General features: G+C 38.6%; 1 protein-coding gene across 1 annotated transcript in view; it reads right to left on the bottom strand.

The window, feature by feature from the left end:
* The window catches only part of FMR1 (fragile X messenger ribonucleoprotein 1), a 31,160-nt gene extending 24,872 nt beyond the window's left edge, over nt 1-6,288 (bottom strand). The window contains exons 1-2 of the mRNA XM_075187323.1: nt 5,962-6,288; nt 1,870-1,922 (exon numbers count right to left, since the gene is read on the bottom strand). Coding sequence (XP_075043424.1) covers nt 1,870-1,922; nt 5,962-6,012 — 104 coding nt within the window. The 5' untranslated portion in view covers nt 6,013-6,288. The remainder of the gene's footprint in view (nt 1-1,869; nt 1,923-5,961) is intronic.
* Nucleotides 6,289-23,133: the final 16,845 nt, after the last annotated feature.

The following is a 23,133-nucleotide window of genomic DNA, read 5'->3' as shown; positions in this document are numbered from 1 at the left end:
TTCTTGCATAATATTAGGACATATTTATGCTTAATACTGTGATAAGTTACCAGATACCCTTCTGGGTCCACATGGGCGTCCCTCTTACTTTCAAAAAGGGCAATACATTACCCAAGAGATGACACCAATGCCCTCCATTGACCCCCCTCCGCACAACTGAATGTCAAACGTGACTGCAATGCACTTTACATGTATTGTCACTGGCGTTTTCTCTACACAAGTGGGTATAAGCTTTTTCAAACTCTTTATCCCGTTAATGGCTTGTTTCCATTTTCTGTGCTACAAAACTAGGTATGGTAGCAGTCTCATCACTAATTGGATGATGGTATAGCCTTGGTAGGCTGAATCAGGCAATCGAATGAAGAGAGCAAGAGACAACACTGAGCCCTAGCTGCTGTGCAGCTCATATAGGTTCCCTACATACAAAGCAATTCCCAATAAAAACAAAAAACAAATCACATAACATCAATGACATTTTATTTTTGTAACACTGATTCTTGGACATAGCCCTATATCTAACACAGAGCACTACCGATTTACGATAGTCTCTTTAAATAGGAAAGACCCAAGATGTGACTGTAGCATTTCAGCTTACTGCAGAGAAGCAGTGTCTAAAATCTTCTGTGCATCACTCTGATGTGCATTCAAAACGCTTTGTGAACACTCAGAAAACTAGAATTCATGAAATCTTTGGAGAACACCTTCCTTGTACCAATGGGTACTCATGAACACGGTGCTGGGACACAAGGCAATGGCAGAAACAGCTTTGCTTTTGGTCAAAGACCACAGTGGGGGCCCAAGCATACAGAGAGTGTTCACAAAGCCTAATGTTCTGAGCATCCACAACATGGAACACCTTAGGCAACAACGCTGAAACCTTATTGGAGACCTTGTGTTCAAAGCTATAGCAAACTTCACTGTAGTACCTTGCTCTTTGTAAGTACCATTGAAACGTTTTAGGTTTGTCGAAATCAAATATGAAACAACAGAGTAAAGCTACCGACACATGCAACGATTTGCATGGCCAATTTGACTAGTTTAAACCAAAATGGCCAGAAAACACTGCATATGTGGATCGAAAAAATGACCACATTTCAGATTAAAATCTGTGACAATCTGTTCAGCCAATCACCACAGTATAGAGTCGTCGTTTAACTGTTCCAAATGGTCTCTCTGTGATCCAGTTTCTCATCCTTAGCTCCAAGCAACCAAATCCTTCCAACTTGGTCACCCATATATTGCCATACTGAACAGTCACATCTACTCGCCACACAGGCCAACCAACCGAAACTGCCAACTTATACAATAAACAAATACAAACACGTTATTCACAAAAGGAGTAAGTGCAATATTTTAGAAATCCTATAGGATAACTTGTAATGAAAATGAGGTCACTGAGGATTGTTTTCAACATAATGTATAGTATTAGACCAGTAATGGACAACATATAGCCTTTGAGCCCTCACCTCTGGGGTCCCCAGCTTCTTCCTGCATTATTGTCAGTTTTGTTTGCGATAGCTTGTTTATATTACATTAAAATGAATGCTGACATATTACTACAAATAGGTGTATCTTTCATTGTTTAAATGTATTGTTTTAACTTATCACTGAGATTAAGGGTAATGTATGGCCCTTTAGGTAAGAGGCCAGCCATACTGCACCCGAGGTGTATCAGGTTACCTATCACTGTATTAGGCATAAATATATCCTGATGTTATGCAAGTAAACATAAAATACGTTAAGTAATTAAATGTAAAACTGCACACACATCGTCATTTTTACATAATAGGAATTAATATAAAAAAAATAAAATGATGTAATTCAAGTTCAATACACCTGGCTTTAATTAACATGAAACCAGGTACTTACTTATTTTCGAAAGTAACAGTTATGGAATCCTCATGCACATCTTTTACAAATGCCTATAAGATAAGGAAATGAAGTATGTTAATAACAAATCTTTAGCCAACATACAAGAATGTCCATTATGAAAGCACAGAATGCAGCATTCAAAAATATGAAACATACTGTATTGCTAAATTACCACTAAACTTACAATACAAAAAGTTAAAATTATACAGTGTAAGTTACCAAACATGTTTGACACTACCGAAATATAGCCTATTGTGATTGCTTATCAGTCATTGCATATAAAGGTTGGCCAGTAGTGTTGTACAATTAGCTTAGTGACAGAAAGGTTTATGAGCATAAGACACATATCTACTCCTTGACCAAACCTTTATCTCAAATAACTTTCTTAAGAATGCTCCTCTTGTAAAGTTAGATACACAATTGTATGGCAACATTCCAAAAGATTCATCAATACTTTTTTAAAAAGGACCCAAACATGACTCATTGGACATTAAATTAGGCCAAGTGAAGACAGTTGCACAGGTGAATAAATATCCTGACCCTTCTAACCTCTCAGGGGGTTGTGTCTACTGTCAACAATTATGGGACCTTTTCTAAGCACCAGACTGAGGACTTGAACATATAGACAATTTGACTGTTACAAGCAGTGGAGCGCTATAAAATGATATCCAAAACTTCCAGCTTGGAATTTCCACTTTCCACTAAGAAATGGAAGTTAACAGGAACTGCTGAAGTCAATATCTACAAGAGCAAGAAGGTTTAGCCAAAACCATTAGTGGTCCGCAATACAGCACTGATAACACAAATAAGATCAGCATAGAAGTTGCAGAAGAAAACTTTTCCTAGGAGTTCACAAAAGTCAACGTCTGATGTATGCAAACAATATTTATGTAACATAGAAACTTTTTGGAATGAAGTCATGTGGACTGATGAAACAAATAAAAAAAAAATAATTTTGGCCACAACCACAAAAACATACATTTGGAGAAAGACAGGTGAAACATTTTAAGAAAAGAACACCTTGCCAACAGTTAAGCATGAGGATGGTTCTATCATACTTTGGGATTGTGTGGTTGGCAGTGGAACAGGAAATATTGTCTGGTTGGAAGAATTAATTCAGCTAATATAACAAGTCCTAAAAGCTAGGGTTTCACAGTGAAGAACTTGAGCCTGAAAACAGGTTGGATATTTTAACAAGACAATAATTCAAAACATACCGCAAATTAATCATGCGAGTATTACAGGAATAAAACATTAAGGATTTAGAGCGGCTTTCACATTACTCAGACTTAAGCATTATTCAAAATAGTGGGACAAAATCCTAAAGAAAGAATAGAAGTAGATTTAGATGTTTGGAAGCTGTGATTTCTGCTAAAGGAGGTGTTACTAAGCACTGACTAACAGAGTGCCCACACATTTGCACATATCACATTCACTATTTTTTTTAAACTGTTAAATTCAGCAAATAAATACTACATGTATATTAAAAAATACTGACATAGCTCACTTAAGTTTCTACTCTATGGAGGTTGTGTCAACTTCACTCTGCATCAGTGAAACGTGCCAACTTACAACTATGTGCATTATGAGCTTTAGCAGTAGATTCCATAAGGCATACTGCATTGTTGATACGGCTGTGCGTTAAACTATAGAGAACGTGAAATAGCAGCTACTGAATATAGTATTATCAATATTTTGACGACTTTTTTTGCCTATAGAATATATGATTAGCATTAGCACAAATGAATTATATCAAGGAACAAATTAAATCTGTGAAAAAGCATTTTAACCCTGGCTCCATATGTAACATCTGTACACAATGTAGCAACCCATGCATAAACATCAGGCCTAAGATTTTTCTGAAAACTAGTAGCCACAGTATTAAGAGTTAGCAGTTTTGTAATGGAAAATGTGCATCGTGCAGAACAAATTGACAAAGTTATGGGAGGTATTATACAGTATATCAGTCTGTGCAATATATAGTAATGAAACCTTTGTGACTGTACCTACCAGACTGTGTCCCTATTGTATTCAAGCACCAGTGACTCCCTTACCTGCTTTTTTTCAAATTTACAAGCAACAGTGGCCCCCATACCAATCAGTGGCCCAGTTTATGATCCAATTACTTGTCAGTGTCCTCCATGCAGACTCGCTGGTCACATGATGGACGCTGAGGAATATTTGCGTGCTTTCAATTAGAGTTAACCGTCACCAATATGGGTAGCACGGTGGCTTAGTGGTTAAAACTTCTGCCTCGCAGCACTGGGGTTATGAGTTCGATTCCCGACCATGGCCTTATTTGTGTGGAGTTTGTATATTCTCCCTGTGTTTGCGTGGGTTTCCTCCGGGTGCTCCGGTTTCCTCCCACACTCCAAAAAACATACTGGTAGGTTAGTTGACTGCTATCAAAATTGACCCTAGTCTCTCCCTGCCTGTCTGTGTGAGTGTGTGTCTATATTAGGGAATTTAGACTGTAAGCTCCAATGGGGCAGGGACTGATGTGAATGAGTTCTCTGTACAGTGCTGCGGAATTAGTGGCGCTATATAAATGATGATGACGATGACCAATATGGAGTAAGTTGGCATGCAGCTGGTTGCACGGATGTCACTAAGTTCCGAATAGCTTTTCTTTTGTGTTAGCAGAGGCTGCTGGTAACATGAAGGAAAGCATTAATGCATTAAAGCACAAGTGGTCTGCTTTGCCATCGTACACCTTGCTCTAGGCGCCAAGATGCATTTTTTGGCCACCATGACGACTGGTATTTGTTCAATCCCCTTACGCATACTTAGATAATGGAAGGAATATACCCTTACTGCAAAATAAAGCCAAGGAGTTATGTGACCATATAAAAGCAGGAGATAGCAGGTTGAGTGCTTCTATATAGGCCACTGAACTCCTAAATGACTTCCGATTTAGTTTGGGTTTTTTTTACAGTCAGAGGTATACTATTCCCTAAAAACACAAGTCTCTATTTTACACAAAATTAGTTACTTGTATGAAGTTATCATCTTATTCAGTTGAATTTTACCTTCCAGTTATACATTCCAACACAGTATCATGCAAGAAGTCATGTGATAAGGGACATTACCGCTCAGAAAAAAAAATCATGTGTAAAATTGTAGGATTTTGTTTAATATATATTCATATCACTTGTGTAAAAAATATTTGGCAAAATCTTCACTTATATTTTGTGACTTGTAATGTCACATGACTCAATTTGAAAGTGCTCCATGGTGAAATGAGTGCCGGAAAAATATATAGGTTTGTTTTGCTCCATATGTAAACAAAGTAATGTATCCCATACCAAAAAAATAAAAAGGATACTAGAAATAATTTTAGTTGATGGCACAAAGGGCATTTACTATGTGTAGCTTTTATATTGTCATGGAACTTCTGTCACTTTTAATATCCTTATACTTTACATTGGGTATATTATTAATTGTATATTAAATATATACAGACATTACATTCTGCATAGAAAAAAATATATATTTATTTTACTTAACATAATTATATAATATGTGATGACTGTTGTGGCACTTATTATTATAATACACCATATTGGCTAATTTTTTATTTGTTTTTACCTTCCCACTCGTCTGCTAACAATAAAGCACCACCATTTCATTCAAATAAAACCGTCCTGGATACAGATGCAATATACTGGCGATACACAGGTTAATTAGAGAAAGTAAAATGCCAGAACGTCTCCGTATAGGCATCATGCCCTGCCCAGTATGGAGATGACATGATATATGTGGACATCCTAGAAGGGGGAGGGTTACACATCTTAGGTGATAGTGGAGACAGAGAGATTGGAGGTGACAGGGAAGGCTGCAGCCGGAGGATGGGGATGTAAGTGATCGGGGGGTCTGCCAGGCAGCAGGTGGAAGATGGTGCTGTGCTCAGACATGGGAGGAATACAATATGAATGGTGGGAGGGGAAGTTTGCAAGTCATTATCCGCAGACACAGGCCCCGGCCACACACTCATTCAGCCCGGGCCTGGCGCCAGACACTGCCCTACTTTCACTGCTACTTCGGGGAGTGGAGGAGAACGTGCTGTGCCCGGGGAGTAACAGGCCTCACCTTGTAGAAGGCTCCATTGGAGCCCCGCACCTCCACCACCAGCTCCTCCATGTTGCTCGGCGCGATCCCCTGGTCACTGGCGGCGGATAAGGCGGTCCCTCCAGGCCTCTGTCTCCCTTGTCAGTGGTTGGAGCGCAGCATGAGGCCCGCCGGCCGTCCGTCCCCTCTCCGCCTCCTCCTCCTCCCGGGAAATGAAACCGAAACGGGCCCCTGTCTGGCAAAGGATTTCCCTCACCCGCCTCGAATGTAAACATTAAAACGCAATCACGTGACGGAGGCCGCGGCTTCGAGCACGCCCATTCACATTTAGCGGGCGCAGCCTAACTTGGCGGCATCCCTTCGCGCCGTGACGTCACGTTCGATTGACAGCGGAGGCGTCCAATAGGCGAGTCACGTTGCGCGAGGTCGGCCAATCAGGGCGTCGGGTCCGTAGTTATTTATTTATTTGTGCCGTGTGGAGCTGCCCGTGCTGACGTAAAGAAGGGGGCGAGTGGGTTCTGCCGGGGTTGCCATGGAGGTGAGGGAGCAGACAGGGGTGTGACTGAAGAGCGCGTCTGGTGGCGGGAGAGTAACGCGAGGGATGGGGTCTCGGGTGGGACGTGCTCCATGCCCTTCTGGAGTCCTTTGTAACAGTTCTCCGAGCGAGGACTCCTGTCTCCAATAAGCGTCATCTAGGCCAACACTAAATCTGCCACAAGCTATGGCATCAATGCTAACATAGAATAATTTGTTGCATATCTATGTGCATTGTAGTCATGGTAGCTATGTAATACCTGACCAGTGCTTTGCAGAACGTAATAAGTATTCTGATTGCATGCCCTGTGTATTTGTGCTTGCAGGGTGATGGCATCCAAGGACACCGTTGTTTTTTTTTTTGTTTTTTTTTTTTAATAGTAAGATAGTGCATGCAATCAGAGTAGGATCAATGCAATGTATTAAAGTGGTAAATGAACATGACATTGGGGCAAAAATGATATGTGGCACCCTGACCATGCGATATAACTGAAAAATAGCAAGGCATGCTGACAAAATATTGGCATGGCATGTTTTTACAACAAACTGAATAAAATATACACCAGACATGAGTGGTTGTGTTAAAAAAAAATAAAAAAACATTCTAGCAATATACTTGGCAGGTGTGCTATGGTAAATATGATATAACCTGAATATATGTTGGGTATAAACTTAGAAGTAGCAAAAAAATAAGAAATTCTTGTTCTCCAATGCATTGCACCAGAACTATGTATAGGTATGGTGTGAAGCCAACATTTCAAGTTGGTCACAGGAAGGAGATTTTCTTCCGGAAGTGAAGTAATATTAAAAGTGGACATGCATTAGGCTAGGTTTACACTACACAAAATTTCTCAATGTCCGATGCAATATGCTTCACGACAGTGGCGGATCCAGGGGGAGCCCCCTATCAGGGGCTTGCTGCCGACAGCTGCACACTGTGCAGGTCCGTTCAGCAGGGACAGTATGCTGCCTGGCTGCTCTGATTGTGTTTTAAACACAATCAGAGCAGCGGGACAGCACACTTTCACTGCTGAACGGACCTGCACATACTGTGCAGCTGCCGGCAGCCTTAGAACACAGAAAGGGTGCGGGGCCTAAATCCCCCCCCCCCTAAAATCGCCCCGGGTAGGGCAAATGTCTGGGTCTGCCCCTGCTTCACGATGTTACCAACGATTAAAAGAAGAAAAAAAAAAGTCCTGATAAGCATGACGATTCATGTGTATACAGTTAACACGTTTTACAAAATTTTCTTTCAGACCTGAGCTCTTTATTTGTCAAAAACATCAGCAGAAAAGATTGTGACTCTGCACACTCCATAGAGGTCTATGGACACTGCTGGTCCAGAATGCGTACACATTGCAGGATTGGAATGATCTTTCATCGCTGTATGAGATTCCTAGTTCGGTTTAAAAATCAAATGAAACGATACAATGTGCTTTGCAATTATAATTGTTCATCATACGCTGCAAACAGTAATTCGTTGTTTGATTGGCCCGATAATCAGCTTAAAATACTAGTGTGTACCCAGCCTTAATCTTAATTTGTTTGGGGAGGGGCGGAGAGTGGCCAATGTAAAAAAACAAGGCCCTTTGAGCAATATATTGCTCAGGCTATTGTGGGCTACCCTACAGATCTAAGTCCTTGATGGGCAGTGTACAATGCAGAGCTTCTTCCCTTCTGGTTAGTTATGGTTTACTTCCATCTGCGTTCCAATGTTGGATTTGGTCTTTGAGCTTTTCTCAGTCTTTTATATTGGCCGATTGTAGCTCTGTTTCCATTTATTCACTGAATTTTACAGGGCAATCTGATTTTAGTGGAGGGGAACTACAGTGTATTTGCCAGTGATTTAACCATATTAGCTTCCCGTCCTGGACTGAACTACAATGTTAAGGTTATTGAGGGCTTCAGCCTAGTCACAGATAGTGGGTGGAGAATCTGAAGGAGCCTCCTCCACCTCTACCCCACCGCCCCTGACCAAGAATTTGAGATGTCATTTGGGAGATGGAAAATGTTTGTAAAAGGTAGAAATCCCCCACAGAAAACAGAGTTGGCATGTCTGTTTTACTTTTCATAGTAAATACAATAAAATATACTCTGCACTTCATTATATATATATATATATATATATATATATATATATATATATATATATATATATAAATACTGGCTTCTCTCTCAGATCAAGTGGTTGTCTATATCAATGGTTCCCAACCTTTTTTCGACTTGGGTATCCCTTTTGAACCCATTTCTATAAATTGTACCACTTGTTTTTAAAATAGCTGTTTTTAAATACTGGTACTTTTGTTCACTGCCTGTCTTAATGTATAATAGTGTAAATGAGGAAATAAGTTGTAAAAGGAAAATTACTACATTAAAAGTACAAACCATAGATGTAATTTAACAATATTCGTAACACAAGTATTTCACAAAATTTTAATTTATTATTAATAATATTTAGTTGTCTTACCTGAGAAGTCTGTAATAACTGTTCGACAGATCACTAGCCGATTGTTAGTGTGATTTTGTTTTGATGCACTTAGTTTCTTGAAATCAGCTTCAAAAGATGCAAGATACAGTTTTAAATCCGGATTTGCATTAAGCTTGTTGCGGTATTTATTTTTTCTGAAGGCGTAAGAAGATAAATCTCTCTCTACTAGTTCAGTATTAGTAAATGGCAAGAGGTATTTGAGTGCCTTCTCACTGAGCTGTTCGTATTCCTCCATGGCATCTACCCAGAAGGTAATAAGATGTTTTCTTTTAAAATCAGAATGTAAAGAAGAATCGGTTGAAAGTTCGATTAACTGCTCTTTTTCATTGATTGATAATTTAGCTTCTTTGAAGAATTTTTCATTGAAAGGATCTACAATCCAGTTGTTTGTTTTCTTTTCCACCTTGACGGAAGTACTTATAAAAGGACACTGAGACCTTCCAAGGGATTTACAATATTCTCTTTCACGTTTTGGGATAGGTGCAAGTCATTCTCAGATAAGAAGTTGTACAAAGTTTCAAAAACTTCAGGCTGACCTCCTTCAATACACTCTTTCAAAAAGTTAATTTTTTTAATCATTGACTCAATTTTGTCAGTTACTTTGAATATAGTGATTGAGCTGTTTTGAAGTACCAAATTAAGTTTGCTTATTTCTAGAAAAATATCTGATAAGTATGCAAGACTTTGAAACCAATCACTGTCATGAAACTTTGGAGTAAGACGGAAACGATGGTCTTCAAAAAATACCTGGACTTCATGTCTAAGTTCAAACAGCCGTGTGAATACTTTACCACGAGAGAGCCACCTTACTTCTGTATGCAAAAATAATGTTCTGTGAAGGCTGTTCATTTCTACACACAGCGCTTTAAACAATCTGGGGGTAAATGTATTAATGTCCGGATTCTTCAACTCCGGCATGTTCAGCGTCTTCGGCGATTAAATTTAAAGCGGCGCTGCATTGTAAAGGGAAGTTTCCCTTTACAATGCAGCGCCGCTTTAAATTTAATCGCCGAAGACGCTGAACACGCCGGAGTTGAAGAATCCGGACAGTAATACATTTACCCCCTGGAGTTTAGTGGTTGTGACTTAATACAATTTACAACTTGACAGCCTTATCAAGAACGTCTTTCAGTTCAGTAGGAAGTGGCTTGGATGCAAAACTTTGTCTATGAATGCAGCAGTGACTCCATGGTACATGAGGAGCTACTTCTTTAACTGGGCCGCGTAGGCCTATAAAATAACCTGACATACACTGGCTTCCGTCAGTGCATACACCACAACAATTCCACCAACTAATGTCCGTTTCAATGAAATAACCATTGATTACATTAAAAATATCTTCGCCCGTGGTACGCTTTGTCATTGGGTAACAAAGCAACATGTTTTCCTCAATTTTGTTTTCTCTCAAGTATTACGATGACGAGCAAAACTGCTAAATTAGCAACTTCTACACTTTCATCAACCTGGATGGAAAAGAATTTTACTTTTTTTAATTCTATCTACTACTGTAGCTTCAACATTGTCGGACATACAGTGAAGTCCATAAATATTGGGACATTGACACAATTCTCATATTTTGGGCTCTATACACCACCACAATGGATTTGAAATTAAACAAATAAGATGTGCTTTAACTGCAGACTTTCAGCTTTAATTTGAGGGTATTTACATCCAAATCAGGTGAATAGTGTAGGAATAACAACGGTTTCTATATGTGCCTCACACTTTTTAAGGGACCAAAAGTAATAGGACAAACTAAATAATCCTACATCAAACTTTCACTTTTTAATACTTGGTTGCAAATCCTTTGTAGTCAATTACAGTCTGAAGTCTAGAACGCATAGACATCACCAGACGCTGGGTTTCATCCCTGGTGATGCTCTGCCAGGCCTCTACTGCAAATATCTTCAGTTCCTGCTTGTTCTTGGGGCATTTTCCCTTCAGTTTTGTCTTCATCAAGTGAAATACATGCTCAATCGGATTCAGGTTAGGTGATTGACTTGGCCATTGCATAACATTCCACTTGTTAGCCTTAAAAAACTTTTTTGGTTGCTTTTGCGGTATGCTTCGGGTCATTGTCCATCTGCACTGTGAAGCCCCGTCCAATGAGTTCTGAAGCATTTGACTGAATATGAGCAGATAATATTGCCCGAAACACTTCAGAATTCATCCTGCTGCTTTTGATAGCAATCTCATCACCAATAAATACAAGGGAAGCAGTTCCATTGGCAGCCTCACATGCCCACGCCATGACACTACCACCACCATGCTTCACTGATGAGGTGGAATGTTTTGGATCATGAGCAATTCCTTTTCTTCTCCATACTCTTCTCTTCCCATCACTCTGGTACAAGTTGATCTTCGTCTCATCTGTCCATAGAATGTTGTTCCAGAACTGTAATGGCTTTTTTAGATGTTGTTTGCCAAACTCTAATCTGTTTTTGTGGCTCACAAATGGTTTACATCTTGTGGTGAACCCTCTATATTTACTCTTGTGAAGTATTCTCTTGATTGTTGACTTTGACACATATACAACTACCTCCTGGAGAGTGTTCTTGATTTGGCCAACTGTTGTGAAGGTGTTTTTCTTCACCAGGAAAAAAAAATCTTCTTTCATACACCACAGTTGTTTTCCTGGTCTTCCGGGTCTTTTGGTGTTGCTGAACTCTTCGGTGCGTTCTTTCTTTTTAAGAATATTCCAAACAGTTGATTTGGCCACACCTAATGTTTTTGCTATCTCTCTGATGGGTTTGTTTTGATTTTTCAGCCTAATGATGGCTTGCTTCACTGATAGTGACAGCTATTTGGATCTCATATTGAGAGTCGACAGCAACAGATTCCAAATGCAAATGTCACACCTAGAATCAACTCCAGACCTTTTACCTGTTTAATTGATGATGAAATAACGAGGGAATAGCCCACACATGTCGATGAAATTGCTTTTGAGTCGATTGTCCCATTACTTTTGGTCCCTTAAAAAGTGGGAGGCACATATAGAAACTGTTGTAATTCCTACACCGATCACCTGATTTGGAAGTAAATTCCCTCAAATTAAAGCCTAAAGTCTGCAGTTAAAGCACATCTTGTTAGTTTAATTTCAAATCCATTGTGGTGGTGTATATAGCCCAAAATATGAGAATTGTGTTAATGTCCCAATATTTATGGACTTGACTGTATCCTGAATTCTTCAAGACATTGTATTGTTTGAAAAAGAGATAGTATTAATTTTGCTGACATGCTCTTCCGCAAACATACAAAAAACAGCATACTTAATACAAGGAGAAATTAAATTTTCAGCTATGGTGTGGTTTTTGCCACATTTAGCTATGCGATAAGCAATACGGTAGGAAGCCTCAACTGCATTCTCATTGTCTTTTTTTTTTGACGTCATGTATGAAGTTAGAGTTGGATGCTTTTCTAAGTGCTGAAAGTAAAATATTTCTTTGTTTTTTAACATCGGATGTTTAGTTTATAATGTCGCATAAGTAGAGAGGTCTTCATGCAACCGTTGGCTACTACTTCCCCACACACAACACACAAAGGCTTAGGACAGTCATCATCCCCTATAAATGAAAACCCATATTTAATATAGTCTTGATAGTATTTCCTATTCTTCTGTGTAGTATCTAAGACACATGGCTTTATACTATCTCCCTGTGTGGGTATACTTGTAGCTGCGGACACGTGTTGAGAAGTACTTGGCGATGGGTTACAATCCACATCAAGTTTTGCTTTTTCGTTCTTTTCAACCACTGATCCATAACTGACACGCTGTATTGCAGATTGACTCGCGTTTTTGTCAGGGGTACTTTCAGCTATGTTAAATGACTTGCACTAGTGGTAGAGATGGAGGCTGGGTTCACGTCGCCCCCTGGGCTGTGTATGCCCCGCCCTCTGGCAGAGACGTTATGCAACGTTACCATCTCTGAAATTAAAAACAAGCAACCGGTAAGCAAAACAAGCCCAAACCAATCATAAAAAGCCCCAAAACCCCCCACAATGTTTATTGTTCATTATTAAATAAATACATATATAAATACATATACGATCTCTCTGTCCCTCTCACACCTGCGGCAATCCCCCTCTGCGCCATTCACGGCATACACATGAATTATAGATCTGTGAGGAACAGAATTTGATCGAGATATACAGCAATTTGAATAAAGCATCTTTTATCTACCTACCTGTTATGGCTTGATCCGATGGTTTAATAAATCCTGAAAGGTGGTATGGACTGGTATCACAAGGCTTGACAGGGACGTCACTTGAAGTATTTTATTAATGGCCGAGGGTGTCAGTGTGGGGTAGTGGAGTGCCACATAAGGGTCTGACCTGTCAGACAGTTGGGAAGTTCACCTGTTGATTATTCCCCAAGAGTCAAAGCACCAACTCTAAATGGGTCTGCCCTTGCCGGAAGTGAGGTGTCAGCGGTAGCGCCTGTAACAAATCCTGATGCAGGGCTTTCGCCGCCAGGCTGCATACACAGCTGCGGCTCTCTCCCAGCACAGGGTCGCTCACCGGCTCTGGAGCCCCGGATAGCTGGCCAGCAACTGGGGTTGGGGAGCGGACACGTCAGGCAGGAACGTCCAATGCGACCTGGAACTGTGGGAGGAACTTGTGCCGGCTGGAGCTCTGCAGAAACATACCTGTGCAGTATGGCGCACAAACGACTCGCCCCTCCAATCTTCATTATATGCAAATTAAATTTAAGATCTTATCTCACACTTGCCTACTCTCCCGGAATTCCCAGGAGGCTCTCGAATTTCGTGGAGTCCTCCTGGAAGAGTAGGCAAACCTCCCGGATTCACAGAAATGCACGGCATTAAATGGCGGGGCTTAATCGCATAATTAAGCCCCGTCCCCGCCGTTCAATGCCGTGAACTTCTGCATTTTATAGTGCAGGTGGGGCTATGGTGATGCAACAATGTTACCACCCCCCTCCTACCCCGTGTCACATGACTTCTCACCCAGGATCTCCCGGGTGAGAAGTTTTGAGAGTTGGCATGTATGTTTTATCTGTGTATTATTTCAGGTGACTCAGATACGGGTGTCACTCCTGGTTATTGACATCTCTATTGCATCCAAACACTCCTGCCAAGCACACATATAATGAGGTGCATATATCCACAAGGTATGTGATAGACCGTACCTTTTGAGTATTAAAGACTTGGTTCATGTATCTTGATATATTCAGTGGTGTGCTTCTCTATGCCTCTGCAAAGGTTTAAGATATTGAGGTGTCTTGTTATTTACTGCGCAATGTGAATTTAAATCAAACTAGGGATTTGCCTATTACAGTAGACTGTGAGGAGGCAGGGGTCCGCATACCATCTGCTGATGTGGACAACACAGAGGGAGGGGGAAGGAACGTCAGACAGATACTTATAGATACCTATTTTACATGTAGATGATTTTACTTTAACATTATATATCTTAAGCTGTAATGAAAAAAAATGTAAACAAATCTTTTTCTTTCCTTATTAAATTTAAATTGTAATGTTGAAAAATAAATTTTATTAGCAATGTGGAATAGCAAATAAATGTAGAAAAATAGTTTATTCATTCACATATTGGAGTTTTAACCTGTCTTTAGTTTACAGACTAAATTCTGTGCTTTCTTACGTTTGTCTATTTTCTTATATTTGTTTGCATTGATTTGAACAAATGTATAATGCTTTAGTCTTTTATTTAAAAAAATAAAAATAAAACAAATTATATAGTTCTACTCACCAGTATGTTGCTGTGCTGGGGGTCTTTCTGTGTCATGCACTTACAAGGACAAAACAACAATGATACTTACACCAGAATCACACACAAAAAACAATGTCAAAACTTATACCAAATTAGACAGTAAACAAATAAGGAACTAGACTACAATTCAATACCCTGCCTACCAACTCATAAATGCTCCTCTCCTATGACCTAGCTCCAGTCAATGTTAATGAGGAAGTGGGCCTTGTTTTATAGGGCTTCTGAAGTCACAGCCCTGCAGGTTTTCAGGGCGAAGAGAAAACAGCCAATCAGAAAAGGGTATTTAAAAAAAACAAAAAAACCTGGCCTTGTATTTGCAAGGAACTGCTGGTGATTTTGGGGTTTAGAATTTATTGCCAGTTTGAGTTTTCAGCCTCCAAATCGCTGAATTGGAGGGGCAAATAGCCACCAATGTCTAGCGGTTTCAAAATTGCCAAGTAAATGACACTTTAGCAAATCTTCCCCAAGGGTTGTTTATAGTACAATTAAAGTAAAGTAAAAATCAATTTGTGCTTTTGTTGAAGAATCATAAGCATAGATGGGTTACACTTAAATCTCAATGCTGGCAATTATTTTCTTAACTCAGGCTATGAGTATTGCTGTTCAGGAGTTAAATGAAGTATCTCTGTTAATCCATAACCTTTGTTTTTGTTTGTGAATGTAATACTGTATATCCTTTTAAATCAGAACATGAAAAAAATGTCATTGACAAAATTATAGACACCCTAGACAAGAAACGCACCAACAATTAGCATAAAATAACACAAAATATATATTCAATATCCTTATCCAGAATGTGAACTAAGGAGTTAATATCGTGTGGACTCTATTTCACAGGTATTTGCATCTTCTAGACACTTTGCAAGGCTTTTTTGTCCTCTTGTTCCGGAATGAGCCCCATTGTTTCCTTTGGGAATATATGTTTTAATAAAATTGTTATACTTTTAACAGTATTCCTCCATTCCATATTTATTTTTATTGAAATTGTAAGGTTGGTGTTTCCTACCTCAAACTAACAATACTCCACTATAGTATTTTTATTGTTTTCATAATTTGTCCATTTGGCGCAACATGGGACAGAAATAATTATTCATCTACAGAGGATCCTCTTAACAGCTTGCTACAATTCTTAAGGAATTCCATCATATTATATCTATGAAAGGCTTTTTGTGTACTTACACAATGTCATTGTGATGCCACGTTTTATCTAAAAAAATTTCACCCGTTTTATAGAACTTCACTATATACCATTACACCAACAAGGACTGTAATGACATTGTATTCAAATATATATACTTTAATATGGAGTTGGTCCACCCCTTTTGCAGCGATAAAAGCTTCCACTCTTCTTGGAAGGCTTTCCACAAGAATTTGGAGTGTTTCTGTGGGAATTTGTGCCCATTCATTCTGTAGAGCTTTTATTATGTCAGGCACTTATTTTGGACACAGTTACCTTCTAGGGTTGGGACTACCCTTCTGCTCTGTCCCCCAGGCAGCATTACTGATCTATATATTGAAAGGGAGCGCGGTAGCCCACCCCCCCATATTCTACTTATTTTGGACAAGAAGGCCTGGCTCACAATCACCGTTCCAGTTCATCACAAAAGTGTTAGATGGGAATGAGGTCAGAGCTCTGTGTGGGCCAGTCAAGTTCTTCCACACTGAACTCATCAAATCATGTATTTGTAGTCCTTACCTTATGCATTGGGGCACACTCATGTTGGAATAGAAAAGGGCGTTCCCCAAACTGTTGCCACAAAGTTGGAAGCATAGCATTGTTCAAAAGCATCAAGTTTTGTCCTTCACTGGAGATAAGGGGACTAGCCCAAACTCTGAAAAATAGCACCATACAATTATCCCTCCTCTACCAAACATCACAGTTAGCAAACTGCAGTAGGGCAGGTAACGTTCTCCCGGCATCCGCCAAATCCAGACTCGCCAATCTGACTGACAAACAGTGAAGCGTGATTTGTCACTCCACAGAACACGTTTCCACTGCTCCACAGTCCAGTGTCGGTGTGCTTTACACCACTCCATCCGACGCTTGCCATTGGTCTTGGTGATGTGAGGCTTGCATGCTGCTGCTCGCCCATGGGAACCCATTCCATTAAGCTCCTGCTGCACAGTTTTTGTGTTTACATTAATGCAAGTGGAATTTCGGAACTCTTCAGCTATGGAGTCAGCAGAGCATTGGAGACTTTTACGCAGCATGTGCCTTAGCAGTCGTTGACCCCGCTCTGTGATGTTACGCTCTTCCCCTGAGGAGGCCTGGGCTAGGCCCAAATGCATGACAAGAACCTTTTTAACACCTTAAGTAGCTTGATTTGACTAGAATGCATGAGTATCATGCACGGGTTAACTTGTTACATTATAATCATTTATGCTTGTATGATCACTTTTTTTAATTATGTTTTTCAAATAGTACTTACCGCCATTGCTATAACTTTTGAAACTGTTGTACCTTGTGTCTGAAGAAGTGGCAGTATGGAAAATGTAAGTTAATGAAATTTGATAGTTTTATAATAAAGGCAGTAGGAGAAGGGACAGTATGGCGTACCACTATATCTGTATACACCGCCACTTAGACCACTGGTCTGAGGGTCAGCTAGAATCTGGCAGTTGATCAAGGTGCTTTCTCCACTATTCAATCCTACGCTGCAATCTCCAATCACAATTTCTCTTGCAATCGTGTCCAGGGTGTTTGGCTGCAGTGCCATGGGCCTTAAACATCCTAATAACATTAAGTATGGCAGAAACGGTAACATCATGGACTCTGGAGGTTGATTTGTGGCTTTGAGATTGTTCATGCTTGGCTTCAATCTTCAGTCTGACCTCAGACAATTCTTTGGCTTTTCTTTTCTCCATGCTCATTGTAGTACACACATTGACAATGCTCATTGTAGTACACACATTGACAATGCTCATTGTAGTACACACATTGACAATAAAACAGTGGAATATTTTTTTTTCTTTAGCTTTAGTGTAATGAGTGATTTTTATATTGCAGGCACCAGCTACTCACCACTGGTGAATTCAGGTGCGAAGTGAAGTAAAATCACCTGCTTAAAATCTAATTATTTTTCTAACTACTTGTAAAAAGTGCTATTCAAGTACTTCTGTGTGGAATAAGCTACAACTTTCACACTGCAAACCAAAGTAAAACATGTGGATACCAATATATTTATTTAATGTCAGCAAGTTGTTTATTATTAGACAAAAATGCCATTTTGGTCTAAATTGTACATACACTGCTGTGTCTTTAACCTTCATTTACAAGTTCAATTGCAAGAAAAGCTAAAAACACTATTTAATATGTAAAACAACAAGATAACACAATGCAATAAATTTAAAACATATGCAGATTAAATAAAAGTGACATAAAAATAGATATCTAATTTTAGATATCCATAGGTTTTTACAGCTTATGTAAAATGATCCTGGGAAGCAATTAAAAACATAATTTAAATAAAAAAATAAATATTAATATAATAAGGGTCCATTGAGATGTGTCTGAATGAAGTGATGTTATAAATTGCATATTTTACAAAATAGGTAAGGATGAGATAAAAAAACAGGCCTTAAAGGAATTATTTGTCTAAAATACATTAAAATTACATCCATCATTAAAACCCTGGGGCATAAATGTATCTAATGTGTAAATCGAAAAGTCTGTCTAATTCTGAGAGCTTTAAATTTATCACCTCTGGGGGTGCAGTCAATAAGTAACATGTCAGCAGTTAGTATGTGTTTCATTTAAATTTTTTTAAAAAACCTGTTCTTCTGCACTGTAAGTTTTTGACTTTCAAGCTCAGTTATGACAACATCGAAAAATTATCAGTTATGCAATATCAGCAGAAATAGCTATAACATTGACCTGGCACAGTATTATTTAATGTAAGATCCGTCCGTAGAGTTTCCAATTATCTATCCAACATCTTTCTTCCAAGCAAGCCAGCAAACATATAGCGAATAAAGGATTTTCCATGTTGCCTCCTGTACTGGTTTGCCTAATTTCTTAATTTCAACTTGTCTACACTCACTGTAAGGTATTATTTTAATTCCCAACAATTGCAAGACTGTATTTTAATCATGACAACCATTATTGAACTTTTGGTAACCAAATTAGGATTTCATTGTCAATAGTATGGAATTTATTTTACATCATAATTACTTTTAATTTTTAAAAAATGTCTATCTACAGCTACAAGGTACAGCAATGGGAATGAAGTTTGCACCAAGTAATTCAAATATTTTATGCATCTCTGGGAATTAACATCTACAACAATAATTCCTTTTGTGACAACTTGTCCCTGTGGCATAAATACGTAGACAGTGTATTTTTCATATGGAGGAGTGGCCCTGAGTCTCTCGGAAAAAAAATTCTGGAATACATTAAGAATAATGATAATAATTTAAAAATTTGAATTAGTCCGGATAATGTGGTCGTTTTAGATCTGGAAATTTATATCCTGGAAAACAATATTAAAACCAATACTCTTTGTAAGAAGGTTGATGCTACCTCCTTCCTTCCAATGGGTGAAGAATATACCCAAGGGACAATTCCGGAGAGTGAGGAAGAATAGCACTGACAGCTCAGTTTTTAATAAACAAGCTTGACTTTTAAAGAAAAGATTTCTGGAAAGGGGTTATAATCCAAACCATTTGTAAGTTTATTTAAAAGACATTCAGGATTTGGACCAGGAGACCTTGATCCAATTTAAACAGACACGTTTTCTAAGGAAGAACTTGATGCTCTAACTATTCTTTAATAATTACGAGGAATCTCTACTCCTTTAGTTATCTATTACGCACCTATAGATTTACTAGATGCTTTTTTCCCATTCAAAAAGTGACTATTATTAGGCGGTCATTTAAGTTCCTTGATCTCTAAATAATGAAAATTTTATTATCCAAAGTGTCCCTTAACTCATCATCTTTTAAAAGGAGAATATTCCAGTGTTTCTGAAAAATTTGGATAATTTTGTTTCCACTCCGAACAGAAAGGAACTTTTATCATGCGCACTAGAATCATACGTTTTTGCTTTTGGTGGTGGATAGATCAATGATTCTCTGTGTCAGACATTAACTTAGTGTGCACCCCATTTGATGATTTTATTACTGTATCCCCTTCGTTTTAATCTGGTTTTCAGTTTTTCAGATCTCTTAGTAAATATTTGTTCATCTGAGCAATTATGCTTCATCCTTAAGAGCCCTTTGTTCAGAACCCCTATAATTACTGGAGGGAAATGTGCACTTGAATAATGCAGCAGACTATTCGTAACTGTCTTGCTTCTTATATGCGTTAAAGCTTAACTTGCCTTCAGTATATTTTTGAATAGTTGAATTAATTGTAGTGGCGTAAATCTCTGAAGTTAGTCTCAGATTCAAATAATTGTTATTAAATATATCTGTAAACTCGTGAAAAAGAGTTTCATCAACTTCCCATAAAATCAATATATCATCTATATACCTAAGCCATAAATTTCTATGGCTTGTATACTTTTCGTGCTCATCATTAAACACCTTCTCTTTTTCCCAACAAACGAGGGTTGAATATAAGACATTTATAGCACTCTACATGGTTCAATTGTCGATAAACTTCTGTCTTGTATTTCGAAAGAGGCCCTAGCACATTGTTGCCTCCCGTATCAGAGGACTTTATAACAATATTGTCCCAACTCTAAATTTCTTGAAAGGCACTAATTTCATCTTTACTCAGATTATTATGAGTTTTGTATTTGTGTTTAGAGTTCAGCAATAATTCATCCAAATCCTTAGACGCCAGGTCCCTATACACTTTATCTTAGGGAAAAATAGATAAGTCTTGGGATAATGATGATTTTTTTAAAATTGTTTTGTTCATCATCATCAGATATTTATATATCGCCACTAATTCCACAGTGCTGTACAGAGAACTCACTCACATCAGTCCCTGCCCTATTGGAGCTTACAGTCTAAATTCCCTAACACACACACAGACTAGGGTCAATTTTGAAAGCAGCCAATTAACTTATCGGTATGTTTATGGAGTGTGGGAGGAAACCCACGAAAACACGGGGAGGACATACAAACTCCACACAGATAAGGCCATGGTCGGGAATTGAACTCATGACCCCAGTGCTGTGAGGCAGAAGTGCTAACCACTAAGCCACTGTGACTGTATGCATATCTACATTACTCTCCTGATCAGTCCCTGCAAGTTCTTCTAATATTCTAAGGGCTTGTTTTTCTTCATCTGTTTCAACAACCAATTCTCCCAAGTTATTATCATTAGTATCAGAACCTGTCATATTATCTTTTTTATTATTAAAAAAACTTTTTAATGAGAAGTTCCCTGGAAAATAATTATTTTACCCATTCAAATCTGTTAAAAGTTTGAGTTGGGGAGAACTCAGAAGGTTGATATGAAGAGGGTTGATATTTTTCTCTGATAAATTAATCACATTCATTGTGTCTTCTGATGTCTCAATCGCCTGTTGCTTCTCCGATAACATTGTGGGGCTTACTGTCCCTCCATCTGTTTTCTTTTTCGTTCTTTTAGACTTTTGCCTCTCCTTCATATCAGTTTGTTTTGATTCCACTTCCTCCACCTAAATTCCTTAGACCCCTTACTACAAAATCACTATTTAGGTAGGGTAGGTCTGTATTTCTAGGTGAAGTGTCCGAAATTTCACCTTCTGAGAATTCAACTTCTGAAATCTCAGAATCCTCAGCTACTATATGTTACAGTGGATTTTCTATATTTGTCCCATTTAAATATTCTGTTCTGAATATTATCATTTCTATCCCGTGTGATTTTAATTATTTTATTTTCTATTGATGATTTTTTATACAGATCCAAATCATTTTTACATTTTTCATAAGATTTTTGAAAATTATCTATACCTTCATTTCTGTCAACTTATCTCCAGGTTGAGCTATATCCTGAGTATATTGATCCATTAAGAGTCTGTCACGCTTTAGTAGGATGTTCATTAATTCATTAGAACATTTGGTCAGTGTAAGTTCCCATTCTTTGCACAGTTCTTCAGTTTCTAGGTTAAAAGCTGGACACAAGTTGGGTCTAAGGCCTCTTGGTATCATCTTTTGCTTCAAATAAATTATTAAACATATTCTTATTCCAGTATGTTCTAGTTTGTTTGAGCATTCTTTAATTAAAGAAGATACTCTGACCAGTATTAGATACTTTAAAAATATGCTCTTAGGACTAAACAGATTTCTTGAAAAGGTTGATTATTTGATATGCTGATTTATACCTACGTTTATGTGAGTGCAAATTTGTCATCTAACACATGAACCCAGAATCAAATAGTATTACACTATTTTAGATTTGTTCCTTTATTTTAAAGAAATTGTCAAAGACCTATCCAAACTAACAGTACATAGTTTAGGTAGTATTTTGTTCTGTGTGTCTACTAAGCCTTCATTGCATGACTTTTTGAGACACGGTGGTGTTACCACTGTTTTTTAATTTTTCACACAGTTATGCTGGTTTTGTTAATTTTTTATTTTTTTTTGCAATAACTTTTTATTGAGAAAAATAATTCAAAATATACAAATGTGTAAATAAAGGGCAATCAAACAAAATGGATGTAAGGAAAGATGAATGAAAATAATTGTCACGAAATCCAGTAAAGAACAAGTTCTAAGTTCCAACCTTAAATCAGCCGATTTTACAAAGTATGACTTACTTGAGATTAAATGCCCTAGTTTCCTAAACATTGAATATTTAAAACGAATAAACCAAACAAAATTAAACATAAAGGAAGGCCAGGATAGGAAAGGAGGAAGGGGGGGGGGTGGGACTTTTTGAACAAGATCCCGGTCTTTAATGATAACTAGATAGAGGAAAATGTAGAAAACAGGAAAGAGTACTAACTCCCCTCAAGAAACTCTACAAATGGGGACTGTTTGGATAACGCAGAATATTGTTCAGTGTCTTTGAATTCACGCCACTAGAACCATGTGGCACAATAGTCAGTAAACCAATCAGAAGAGGGGGGCGTGTTTTAGACTCCACACTGAGAAGACGTGCTTTTGGCGAGCTCCGGTTCTGTAGTCTCTAAAGCCCCGAAATATCGGGCTCCCAGCACCGAGATTTGGACCCGGAGGAGGCTGACACCTCTCTGAAGACTCACCGATGCCTGAATATCTGCCTACACACGTGGGAGTGGGTAAACTCGACCGAGAACTGCGGCCTACGCCTGGTCTCTCCTCCTCATTCGAGATGTGATAGTGACTTGGCAAAACACCACAGGGAGCACCCGTTCATCCGGGCCATACACACTGCTCTTGCCAGAGCAGCGCCAGCGCTGCCAGCCTAAGCCGGATCGATCCTATGAATTCGGGTCATAGACACCGCTGTTGCTGGAGAACTTGCAACTGTAAGTAGAGCCGACGAGCCACATAACATACTTTAA

This window comes from Mixophyes fleayi, chromosome 9, assembly GCF_038048845.1.
Source record: "Mixophyes fleayi isolate aMixFle1 chromosome 9, aMixFle1.hap1, whole genome shotgun sequence".
NCBI lineage: Eukaryota > Metazoa > Chordata > Amphibia > Anura > Limnodynastidae > Mixophyes > Mixophyes fleayi.
This window is presented reverse-complemented; position numbering and strand designations above follow the sequence as displayed.